Source organism: Vicugna pacos, chromosome 8 (genome assembly GCF_048564905.1).
Source record: "Vicugna pacos chromosome 8, VicPac4, whole genome shotgun sequence".
NCBI classification, from domain to species: domain Eukaryota; kingdom Metazoa; phylum Chordata; class Mammalia; order Artiodactyla; family Camelidae; genus Vicugna; species Vicugna pacos.
The window spans coordinates 67,743,071-67,756,608 of NC_132994.1; the positions used below are offsets into that span (position 1 = coordinate 67,743,071).

Here is a 13,538-nt window from a genome sequence, read left to right on the forward strand (position 1 = left end):
CTTCCAAACCAGAACTTTGGCAGCGTGAGAATCACCAGGTTCTTTGTCCCTCTGCCCCAGGGACAAGCAACCTGAGATACTGGTTGTTCTATCAGCCTACATCCTGAAGTAAGAACAAAAGCATATCCCCCTAGCTGCCCCATTTGGATGTAGATAATCCAGGGATAAACTGCTGAGGTTTTGGGGACTGTTTGTTACTGCATCACAACCTAGCTCATCCTGACTGGTAAACCCAACCAGCAAATGTCAAAATGAAAAGAAAATTAAGAAGCAGCTAAAGTAACATACTCAGAACAAAGATTCTGATGAAACTGAGTTAATCTAGAATTTCTATTTTAAAAAAAAAAGAAGTGGTCTAACACTGTAGAAAAAGTCCGAGACTATTAGCACAGCTATTTTAAAACAAAAGAAGGTAATCTTTGCTCTAAAGGCCATTGGTAATTTTTCACAGACACCATCTGTATGATGCATCTAATCTAAAGCCTTTCATCTCTCCTAGGGATGGGGGGGAGAATGGTACTTCACACCTGCATGTAAACCTTTTGAAGAAAGGGAATGGGAACAAGGGGAAAAGCTTTTAGACAGTGACAGTGATGTACTGACCTTCTGGACTGCAGTGGTCAGGTCCAAGCAAAGCTGAATGATTTTGTTCTTCGCTACTGAGAAATCAGTGATCCCTGTAAACGGAGCCCTAGAAAGCAACAAAACTTCTCTTAAAAAAAAGGTGGAGAGGATGAATCCACTGGGATCCCACACTGTGTTAACAAGCACCGCTATCCAACAGGTAGTTTAAATTGTTTTATAATTGTTTCCTCTCAAGTCATAGGCAAGATACCAATCTGACAGAAAAGAGACACAGAAGTTCTAAATAAAAATACATCAAAAAATGAGCCAAGAGGATTGATGTCCCTTCAGAAGTCAATTATCAGCCTTCACACGACCGAACAGTCAGGAATGTTTCACTTCAGTAAAACTCAACTTTAACTCTTCTCTAAACTGCTGTTCATTTGTTCCTACTACTCACGTTCTTGGTAACTTCCAAAGGGACCCTAAAATCAACCACTGATCAAGAACTCCTGGACAGGTCCATTGGCAAGGACAAGAAAGGGACAATGGTTCATTTTCTAAGGCAAAGCACAGATTTCCAGTGCATCTCAGACTCTCCTCTGATAGGACAGTAAAACACACCCATTAACTTACCGGTCCAGCCAAGCTAACAAGGCCTTGGCAGCACCTATCAGCTCCACCACAGAGGTCAGGAACTCATTGGGGGGCTTATGGGAGGTGTTCCCATCATAAGTTGCACTTTTCCGCCGGCTACTTATATAATTCTGTAAGTCGTGGGAAGATGCTCGCAGTTTCAAAACCAAGTTCTTCATATTATCGGTCTCAAGGCCATAATTCTGTGGAAAACAAAATCACAGGGAAAAATTCAAAACAATCAACAATGTCCAAACTCTCCTAATAACTCAAAAGCCTCCTAAGTAACTTGAATAACTCCTACGTCAGCCACAAAACCCTACGTGATTTACCCACAGTGTTGATCTCACCCATGTGGGCCATGCCAGCCTTCTCTCAGTTCCTCTCACAGCCCACTCTTGCCTCAGGAGCTTTGTTCTTCCTAGTTTCTCTTCTCGACATGCTCCTCCCACAAATTTTGGCATAAACAGCTCTTTCTTATCACTTACATCCTAATTAACTCAAAAATTCCCTCCTCTTCAAGGTTTTTGGACCACCTAGAGCAGTTTCTCAACCTGGGCCCTAATGACATTTAAAGTCCAGGAGTTCTTGGGTTGGGTCGGGAGCTGGGGTTCCGGTAGATTGTAGAATGTTCTCATTAGGTATCAGTAGCATTCCCCCTCCACCAAGCTATGAAAACCAGAAAACGTCTCAAGACATCGCCAAGTCCCCTGAGGTCACTCCTCGGCCCATCGCCGCTGTCACCTCTGAACCACCGTGTTCCTGCTGTCTTCCTGACTGGGATGCGAGGTCTGGGAGAGCTGGGCTCTGTGTTTACCGCTCACTGCCGCATTTCCAGCACAGCAGACACAAAGCAGTCGCTGAACAGAGGAACTTCCATCGGATGAGACTCACACAGAAGCAGAGCGACACTGACTAAACACCAGCTCACCTGAAATGTAACTTCCATCTCGTGCGTTTCTAACCAGTGTTCTCTCTGAACAATGTTCAGCGTACTTGGGTGCTTTTAAAAAACCCAGTTCATGTGACATTGCCCTGGACTACTCCCTTTCCGATAAAGAACAAATCCCAGGAAACAACACGTTTAAGTCTGAGATGACTCTGGGGGAAGGGGTGATGAATTTCAGTATTCAATTGCATGTACATGTCCTAAGCTGGTGTTTCCTCATTTTTTTTTACAGGAAGTCAAGATATTTCTGGAGTATATTAAACTGTGTCAGTAGCATCCCAAAGCATGAACGCAGCCCCATTTAAATATTGGGAATAAATATACGGCCAACATTTTTGAATATTTACTCTATGCCAGAAACTCTGCTAAGGGCTTGGCAAGTAGTCTCTCAGGGAAACAGCCTATGAAGGTGGAAATGACTTTATCCCCATTTTACAGGCGAGGAAACTGAGGCACAGAGACACTAAATAAATTCTCCCAAGTCACACAGCTATTCGGTGGTAAGGGTGGGATTCTAACCAAGGCAATCGCATCAGGGGCACGAGCTTTGAATCATGATGCTGTATATCCCCCCTTCCACATTCCCTGTCCAAGAAAGGGCAAAGTGATAAGGCAGAAAACAGGAGGGACACTAGACAAGAAAACAGAAAAGTGGCCAGTGATTCTGGATCAAGGACAAACTAACAGACTGCTTAACCCCCCTAAGTTCTGTCCTGCCCTGTTCCACCCCCTCTGATGTGTCAGAAGTTCTTTCAGCTGGCTTCAGCCATCCCGGACCTCATTTCTAACTTCAATTCGATTTCATGTGAAGTTTAAATTTACATGGCACGTTGCTTCTTAGTAAAATTAAAAACACTTTTTAAAAATCTAGATAGAAAAGAGTGAAAAACAAATATAAAGAAAAAAAACTTCCCAGATGCATTAACTGAAAACTGTCTTCGCAAGCTTTAAAAAAAAATGTAAACTTCCTGACAAAAATGAGTCTTCCCGTATGAACAATGATGTTCCATCTAAACCTGATATTCTTTCATTTTTTTCACAGTCATTTTCTAGAGACCAAAATATGGTATTGTCCTTCATTTGAGAAGACAAAAATAAAAAGATGGATTTTCATCACGGCTTGTTAAAATCAGAGAATCGAAGACCCACAACTGAATAGATAAGGGGCCACATGACACAGCTTGCTTGGAAGGACTTATGACTGCAATTAAAGGGAACTGTCCCTTTATTCGGTTAAGTACTCCGCCTGCCAACTTTTATCAAGAGTTCTGAACTAAAAGCAGGAACTCAGCTCTCTACAGCCAATGTCATCACAAAGTACTTGGAATTTTTGCTACCTACCATACACGACATTTATTGCTTGAACTCAAAAAGGGTTAAATGTATTTTAGTGTTACAAGAAATTTTAAACCTCCGTCTTCTACAAACCTGCCACTTTTAATATTAAAATAAAGGAGTGTGGCTTATTAACGGGTTCTTTCCCATTTCCACTCAGTTTCTCTGATTCCTTTTTTTTTAATCAAAAACAAATGGGACTAGAAGGACGGCTAGATGTAGCTATAATAGATTATACTTTTATAAAGAAGGAACATTCCTTCCCCTTCTACCCCATTCCACAGTAAGAAGAGAACAAGAAACTGATTATATTAGTTCCAAAGAACCTCTACTGTAGAAACATAATCAGGAAAGGATTATTGACTTACGTGCCCCACAGTGAAAGACAGCAAATGAATAATTTCTCAGGCCAGATTTGATTATTTTCACTAATCTTTTCCCTAAAATCTGTCTCCTTCAGAAATTGCTTAATTCAAGATAAGGTATTAAGAAGATACAAACTAAGTAAGAAACAAAATGAGTTTCCAAAAATCTATGCACAGACTAAAAACCTTCCACCAAGATCTCACTTCATTAGAAATAAGCCATCGGGGCCATTTCCTGGTCTGGCCAGAGAAACGACACGACACAAGAAAAGGGAACAGGCAGCTCCTCTTTCCTCTGCTGTCTTAAATTGCACATGTTTTAGCAAAGGACAAATCTTACACAACTCCTCTGCTACTTTCTTTTCCTGTTCCTTCCAGCTTTGTCTGAGATCTAACACACATAGTGATTAAAGAGTGTCACAGACACACGATCAAATCCATCCTACTGACTTGGGTCAGTTAAGTTTCAACCTAAGAAAGAGACTCCACGGTGTAATAAGATCAAGTGAAGCACAAGTTGCTAGCAAAGATTCCTCTTCCTGCATGTTTTCTCCCCCATAACAAAAAGGATGACATTTTCGAATTGTTGCCAAGGCTGGATACATGATGAACAATGAATCATCTCGGGGGCACTGGGCGCACAGAAGCACCCTGGGGGCATCACTTAACACATGCATTGATTCCAACTTTGTTCACTTTCTCAGCCTACTTCAGCCTCAAAAACACATCTGTCCCTGCCTTGGCCTGTAGGAAGCTAGGGTCTGGTTGATCTGGCTAAGAAAATGGGTTTTACAATTATACCTTATTGCTCTCCATCCCACCCTAGAGACGGATGCTGTCCAACGGGACTTTCTGCAGTGATGAAAATGTTCTCTGTCTGCAGTGCCCAAATATGGTAGCCACCAGCCACGAGGAGCTCTGGAGCGCTTGAAATGTAGCTGTGCGCCTAAGGAACTGAACTTCATTTCACTTTAATTAATCTTAATTTAAATAGTCACATGTGGCTAACAGTTACTAGAAAAAAGCAGCTCTGCAGCCTGTCCCAGTCACCCTCTGCCCCAGATAGGAGGAGAAAAACTGGGCTCCAACCCTGAATTCAATCCTGGGAAGTGGTTCTGGTTCTGCCTTGCACCCAAGTCACTCTCCAAAGCCAAGGTCAATATTCACAAAAGGCAGTTTCTCCCCTTGCTGCCCATCCAGAACCAGCAACTTGTGGTCCATCTGCTCATCAGTTTTGGAATCTTCATCAATAGCTGTTCCCTGTTTTAGGTTCTTGGAGACTCTATCTGCCCTTTGCTTTCCAAAACTTTCCAGCGTTTTTTTTTTTTTTTTCTCCCTCCTCTCTCACTTCTAATTCTACTCATTTCCTCTCCATCATAAAATCAACATCCACTTAAGTGTTTACATTAAAGTGTCTTCTATAACTCTGGGGACAACAGCAAATATATATTAACTTGTTCAGGGGAAGGACTGTTCAAGACAAAAGATTATCACTGATTTATATATACAAAGATCCATATAGTATAAATGAATTAAACAGACAGTATAAGTGATAAATGCATTACAATAAGAATATTTTTAAAGAGATTATAGCCAGGATAAAGTTATTTTAGTGAAACTCTCTAAAACCTTTCCCAACCCAGAAGAGGCACATTCATATAAGAACCCTCCTGTGACCCTCCTGTCAAACGCGTTCACTGATACTCTGCTGCCCAAAACACGTCCAGAACGAGTCTGAGGCCAGAGCTTTGTCTACAGAGGAAATTAGAAGGAAATTGTAGGAGATAAAACACAGCTTTAGGTTCTGGCATCCATTCAGCTTTGTTCATTTTAGTCGAATATTTTAAGAGGTAGGGAAGGGGAAAAAGCAGAGAGACAGCTGTTATGTTAATCATCCCACTGGACGCAGGCAACATGCTTCTTTCCATCCTTGCTCCTCCCTCCTCTCACACACTGCGGATTTCAAAGTACTTTACCTGCCCTCGAAGCCCTAGCACAAAGTGAAACAGACAATCTCCAACATCAGCGAAGACCAAAAAGCAATGTCCCCAGAAAGTATACTGAGAGTAACTCGAACATGTCTTACTGTACGAAAAACACGGTTTTAATAATAAACAGGACTCAGATGTCTTCTGGACAGGGCGAAACATGTACACATTAGTACACAGCCACATCTAAGGAAATGTCACTCCACAAATGGGGAAAACAGACTCCAGTGTAACAGACAGCAGCGTTTCCCAGGAGGTCACAGAGCCAGGCGTGTGCAGCACAGCCAGGATGAAAATGCAAAACCCAGCCTCCCAGGCCAGCGCTCACACCACTTGGCCATGGCGTCTCCCTGGTGGCAGCTCATTTATCAACCACAAGCAATTTCCCCGTTACTTTCCTAAACGAGGGTAGCGCATCTGAGAGCAGAAGACAAGGCTCTGTCCATTTTAAGAAGAAGAATACGCACCAGGCAGCAAGTGTTATATAAGCAACAGAACGCAGACCAGCAAGGGCAGAATCGCCGGGAACATTCTTTCCCACCATTCTCAGTGATGTCGCTGTATCTACCCCTGGCTCAGGTTCACAGCAGAACTAAGCCAGCAGGAATGCTGCGTGTGTCCAAATCCTGACCGTTAGGAAACGGCATCGTTCACGTGGCACCGTGACAGACTGACGCGGCTCCCACCCTGTGCCAACCGGTTTATAAGCACCATGCCCTGACAGACGTTTTTCGTCTACACCTAAAAGAGCGACACACACGGCCACAAGTGTAATGAAGAGTCAGAACCTGGCAGGATTTAACTCACTCATGTTTAAGTCCAAACTCAGCTACGAAGTGTAACCAAGTTCACGTTTGTTCCCCTCTAGCTACCATTTCCTAGGGTGATTATTTCAAGCACCAGCATCACTTACTGAAATAGCACAAATTATCTGTGAAACCTGAAAATGCTTTTTAGAGTAACAAAAACAGTCGTGCAAACCAGAACCCATTTGTTGTTTCGACGTAGAAGATGACGTATTCATTCGGAATGATGTTCATCTTTTTATTCTTTACAAAAGAGAAGAAAATTAGACTCATGCAGAATTTTTTCCAGAAAAGGCACACTTTCTCTGTAAAGGCCACCATAGCAACTATTTTAGGCTTTGAGGGGCCTCCACGGTCCCTGATGCCACCACCCAACTCTGCCACGGTGGCACAAAGCAGCCACAGATCACGCTTCGATGAACGTGCGTGGCTGTGTTCCAATAAAACTTTATTTATAAAAATAGACAGCAGGCCAGATCTAACCTGCAGGCCAGAGTTTGCCAACTCTATCTAGAAAATGTTTCTTTTCTTCCCTTCCAAGGTTATTTTCTGCTCAGGCTTTACTTCAATGGATCACTAAGAAAATGATAAAGGAAATCGCAAACAATGAAGATTTAAAAGATGAGGTTCTAAAAATCATCATCACGGCACAGATCACCTTTTCCTGAACTAACCAGTGCACAGAGAAGGTCCACAGCCTCCAACACAAGTTCCTGGTGGCCAATCCGAGTGACACCCAGCTCCTCAAGATCTTGATGGGAAATCTGGAGCAGCTGTTCTCCATTTATCTTCTCCCGTTCGAACTTGTGGACGTACTGCTGCAGGCAATCATCCAACCCTACCGAGAAAGCAAAAAAGTCCATCACTGTCATTTCGTTCTGTGGCTCAAAAAATTGCCCACGTTTAAATCAACCTCAGGAACTGCCAAGTATGCTCCGTGCTCTGACTGTCTGCACAACGTGTGTTCCACCTGAAGGACTCCTTTCACGTGTGTCCTCCTCTTCATAGACAGATTTTAAATATACATCTTAAAATGTTCAGAGGGATGCAGCACAATTTTGACTGTTACCTTCTCATCCCCTTTTGGCTAAAAGAATAAACACTAACCCCCCGCTGACTTGAGATGCTAGTTATCTGCGCCATTCATGTCTGTCTGCTAAGCACTCTCCCTCTGGGACGCCAGCCCTCTCCTAGCCCACGTGAGCCCAGTGGACTTGCCAATCAAGATGCTTTGCCCCAGTGACTGGCCACAATATTCTCTCCATCAGCCAGTTATAGGTTCACGGATGACCATGTGACTCCAGCAGAACCAATCAAAATCTTCCCTGATATTTGATATATGAACATAAGAAGATAAAGACTCTTTCTTCTTCTCCAGTTGGAAGACATAAAGACACAACTTTGCGGATGCTGGCAGTCATTTTTCCAATCAGTTTTTGAAAAATAAATCCAATTGAGAGAGAGAAAGAATATGCCCCAATAATATCCTACATGTCCCTGGATCTAACCCTTCTTAGAGACACTTGAACCCCAGAATTTTGTACTTAAATCAAATAAATTCCCTTTTTAGCTTAAGCTTATCTGTGTTGAGTTTCTGTCCCTTGCAACTGAAAAAGTTCTGACGAACACAGACTCCAACAGAGAAGGTACTAGCAGTGAGAAAGAGTTAGGTTATGGGAATTTTTGAAGGCACCAGCAGTGGTAGAATGGGTTAACTTACAGGAATTTTTCCAGGTCAAATACAACTGCCAACAGTGTTGTATTTTAATGCCTTTATATACTGATTAAAATAGGTAAGCCTAACAGAACTTAAGATTCTTTATTCCTGTATAGAGAACTCTCTGGTCTCTGTTTTAATGGTTTTACTGGAAAATTTTACACTGAATCAACTGATCCATTTAAGTCTAATAATTAAAAGTCACCTTAGTGTTTTAAGGCTAGATTTATATAAATGCAATCCCAACATACAGGATGAAAACTCAATAACTAGAACAAAGTATGTAGAAGGCATGCTGCTGTTCCCTACACACACACACATGCACGCACTCACGCACGCACGCACATCCACTTCATCTACCCCTCACAAAAGCTCTCTGTGTGGATACTCTGAACAAGGAGAAGCAGACGTAGGTCCAGTACTTACTTTTGGCAATACTAAAGTCCATGGGTTTTAAATTCTCATGTGCTAGGCTAAACCATACCTCTGCCCCACAAACTTTCACCATTTACCTCTAGATAAGATACAGAAAGAGGAACAATGTCCTGATAAAAGTTGGGGGCTACCAAATTACAGGAAGAGGTGGCTAGAAAAAATTAATTTTATGATAGCTAGTTGGAACCAACCCATCCTCCCTGAAGTGACATCTGTCTAGCAGCAGGTTGGGGACACTGATACAAACCCAGCTCCATTTTGATGGCCTCAAGCCACTAGTGGCCCCCATGGCCTGTGAGTGGGGCAGGCAGTGGAGGCCATGCAAGTCAGCAGGTATGGAGGGTGGCACCCAACCTGGGTACCCAGGGCCGTCTGTCTGCTCGGGGGCAGGACCGATCTGCAGTTGACAACAGTGACAAGGGCCAAGAGCCAAAGAGAACCTCTTGGCAACTACACTCCCATTTTATAGATGACTAAATTAGGACTCATGGAGGTTGCATGACTTGTCCACAGTCACAGAGCTGGTAAGATGCCGAGGACTTTGTTAGCCATCTTCTTCAGCTCAATACAGAAGAGCTCAAATTCAAATCAAGGTCTGTTGACACCAGCCCTAATCTTTTTGCATTCTACCCGGCAAACATGAGATTATAAAAGTTCCTCTCCAAGCATCTTCCCAAATAAACAGAAAGGTCAAATTACAAAACAGTTACTAAAACAGAATCATGGAAACATAGAGGTACTTAGAAGATACTTCACATTTCACTGAATCCAAGAAATTGGGAAAATACAGACAAATGACTAATTACTGTTTTACCCTAAATCACTTGGCCAGCTTTAAGCCAGATCAAACCCATATCCTACCATCTCCCCTCCTTCAGAAGTTTGTCTTCCCTTGCCTACCTTTAAGCTTTAAAGAGAATTTTTGTTTCAATTTGTCCTAAAAGTTTAGGACAACTAAATCATACACTTAAACCTTGTTACAGTTGAACTGTATCTTCCCAAGATTCATATGGTGATGTTCTAATGCAGTATCTCAGAACATCACTGTATTTGGAGGGAGTATGTTTAAAGAAGTGATGAAGCTAAAATGAGGTCACATGGTTGGACCCAAATCCACTGTGACTGGTGTCCTGACGAGAAGAGGAGATGCATACACAGAGAAGAGCATGTGGGGCACAGGGACAAGAATGGATCCACAAACCAAGGAAAGAGGCCTCCGAAGAAACCATCCCTGCGAACACTATGATCCCAGACTCCTGGCCTCCAGAATTGCCAGAAAATAAACTCCTGTTGTTTCAGCCCCCCCGTCTGTGGTTCTCTGTTTTGACAGCCCTAGTAAGCCAATATGAACCTAATAACATTTTATTTCATATTCCTCCGCGTGTGATAAACTCTTTCCTAAAATGAACGCGGCCCAATGACCAGCAGGGCTGAGATGCTCGTTTACTGGGCCAAGCAAGCTCATTGCTCAAAATACAACCATCAAACTGAGAGATTTGGATTAGTTCTCATGTGCAGAAGAGACCAGTCCATCGAATTTAAAGTGAAGGAGCCATGCACAACGGAGGTTCATTAAACTTCATCCCTGAGTAACAAGCAGAAATAAAGACGAGGCCAGGTTTCTCTTCTAATGAACTGTGAAACATTTCACTGAAGAAACAGGATTTCAGAAGTGGCTTTGGAGCATGAAGGAAATATTTTGGACACAGAGAAGAAGGCTGAGATGGGAGGTGGGAGGAGCGTTCCGGAGAGGACAAGAGTTGCAAATGGTTGGAGAGAAATAAAGGAAACAGAAGAACATTTCCCTGGAAATAGGCCAGATTCTCTTTGAGAATTCTGAGGCATATAAATGATCTGACCTCAACTAATCAAAAGATCCCAAGGTATAGGAGAATTACCAAGTAGAAACTCCATGTTGCTACCTACCCAAACACAGACTCTAAAGTGGCTTGAAGACTTTCCCATCAAGGGACACATATATTGAATATGCTAGTTTTTAAACAGTATTGTCCTCAGTTTCATTATTTCAATACATGATGGCCAATTGTTCAGTTTTCCAATTGTTTAGAATACAATTAAACATTTATAAAAAGCCAAATCAAACAATTATGCAGTTCCACAAAGGAGGGGGAAATCCCCATTTACAAATGACCTGGTTTTAGAATTGGTAATACACTGTACACTTTAACCTATTTGTCAAATGGACCTATTTGTCAGTTCTCTGGTTCAAGGAATTTACAAAAAGTCTAGCAGGACTGAGAGAAACACATAATTAAATCAAATTAGATTAAACACAATCCACTTACACAAATTAAATTAAACACATAATTGCATGTGAAAAGAAGCACGAATTAAAAGAAAAGGGAGTCCCATAGAATGGAAGCCACAGGGAGAGGCGGCCCAGACATCCTCCGGTTCCCAAATCTGTAAGCAATCCTAAACCTTCAAAGAAATCCCAAGGGCAAAAAGGAAAAAAAAGAAAACATCTTATGATTTCAAAGATACTACTCCACGATTTATATCAGAAAGCAGCAGGGCAGTGGTTGAGAGTCTGACTTCCACTCTCAGTCATGCTTCTTGCTACCTGGGTGCCCGGGGGCAAGTTACACAGGTGGCTCATTCGTCAAACAGAGACACTAATACTATCTACTACCCAGATCTTAAGTGAAAATCAAGTGTTAATAGTTACAAAGCGCTTAGACCACTATGAAGCAAGTAACACTCTTTGTATTTTGTTCAATTAAAAAAGCAATTTATTCAGGCCCTCAGTTTCCTAAGTGTTCAATAACAAAAGTTACTACAGAGACACATAAACTCTCAAACACTTACGTAGCCCCCCTCTGGAACAGAGTAAATTGGAGATAAAACAAAATCTCCACAGCCCATGTTATTACTTTCCCTGGAGGGTGCCCCTGATTTGTGAACTTACCATTATCATTATTGTCACTTAAAAATGTTAGGATTTATATCAGAACATAAGCATCATGAAAATAGTCTCCTTTTTATTCATTGCTTATCCCCCTGCATTTGTGAAATAAATAAATGAATGCATAAGAAAGACAAAGAACTTCATGTAAATATGAATGTTATACCAATGCACGAGTCACCTGATCTTATTTTCCCATGCAGATGAGTAGAGATAACGAACTACTGATTGTGATATCAGTTAAGATACTGGTTGCAAGTTTCAATGTTTCAAGGTTAAAGGAGGTCATTTCCACATTGAGAAATAGTATAAACGAAATAAAACCCCAAAATAAAACTCCAATCTTTAACGAGCTACTCACCCTGTACTAAGAATCGGTTTTGATTAATTAATCTCTCTAAAACGTGAAAAGATTAAGCAGTGAGAGTGGATGCCCCAATGCAAAAAAGTCTAGAGCTATTCTCTTCCTATTTCCTGTACGAGACTAAAATCAAGTCAGTGACTAGATCGCCCTCTGTCCCAGCAGGTACGGCCCACGGCAAGGACTTAACAAGGCCATGCTCTCAGCCAATAGGTCCAAGTCAGCCAAAGTTCTATTCCTGCAAAGACAGTGAGCCCAAAGTTGTTCTACAGCTCTTCCCATCAGGGACTTTTGATCACTAAAGCATGTTTAACGAGAGAGTTTTGTTTTGCTTTGCCCTGTTTTTAAGGAAATGTACTGATACAGAAATGGGTCTAGCTAAAGCTTATAGATTCATATCTCATCCAGGACTTCTGAGGGCCCCCAGTGACAGATGATGCGAACAGGATTTGGTAGACTGTGTTCTTCGACTAGGAGATTCCATCACAGATCACACGAATTCAATTTAATTCAACAGCGTACGGAGTGACTACCCCATACAAGGCACTGCACTGGGGATGGACCTCCACTACGACGGAGATGAGGACTTAGGAAGAGGTCAGTTCTTGATGATCTGAACCAAAGGGAAGGGAACAAGAGTTGAGTGCAATATTTACACCTAATTACAATATTCCCAGAGTCCCCAACACTTTTAAAACTATTAAATGGCAAAGATCTGACATCAAAGCTCTCCAGCCTTCTCAACTTACTGACACTCCTGATCCAATATATTATAACGCCTCCCAAAATTCAAAAGGGTGGTGTACTGTTCGGACCTCCAAGTACCCTTTTCTGAAGTGAGCCACCCAACTCTATCCTTTTGGAATGACTCTTTTGTCACCCTGTTTCATTGACGTCTGTGTATCTTAATTTTAAAGCCAGCTGATGAAACTGGTTTAAGTATAGCCATCTGAATCTAGGCAATAACATCACGTTTGAAACATAGGGTGTACTGACTTTAGCTCTATAACTTCAAAGGGTTGAGGAATTCTTTTTGCCTGGTCTGGCTGGCCTTTCCTTTTTAATTAGTTTGGTTGGTTGGTTGGTTGGCTTGTTTGTTTGTTTTAAAGGAGGAACTGGAGATTGAACCCAAAATCTCATGCATGCTAAACATGCGCTCCACCACGGAGCTATACCCATCCACTCCTCAGCCTTTCGTAATGAGTCAAAACTACAACCAGTGTCTCTAGGATGGAGGAAGGAGGGGAGACCCATGGGGCAGCCTGAAACAAAAGGGCACATCCAGCACGTGCCACCACCTTTGCACCTGCTGAGGCCCCTGATGGACGCACAGTTCCCACTTCTGGATGTGGAAGGACCCAACTTACTCACAAGCCCTCCTCTTTCTCCCCTGTCAGAATATCCTGCATCCGCGCTGAGGGAAGACACTGCAGCCATGACCTCCTTTCTTCGGCTC

The 13,538-nt window shown here is 42.2% G+C and overlaps 1 protein-coding gene across 5 annotated transcripts in view; it reads right to left on the reverse strand.

Moving 5' to 3' along the window:
* Positions 1-13,538, reverse strand: part of CNKSR3 (CNKSR family member 3) — an 89,237-nt gene that overhangs the window by 28,008 nt on the left and 47,691 nt on the right. For 3 of the 5 annotated variants that reach the window (XM_072966068.1, XM_072966070.1, XM_072966071.1), the window contains exons 2-4: positions 7,302-7,481; positions 1,201-1,403; positions 604-691 (exon numbers count right to left, since the gene is read on the reverse strand). In XM_072966068.1, coding sequence (XP_072822169.1) covers positions 604-691; positions 1,201-1,403; positions 7,302-7,427 — 417 coding nt within the window. In that variant the 5' untranslated portion in view covers positions 7,428-7,481. The remainder of the gene's footprint in view (positions 1-603; positions 692-1,200; positions 1,404-7,301; positions 7,482-13,538) is intronic. The other 2 variants (XM_072966072.1, XM_031679925.2) reach the window with 1 other exon arrangement.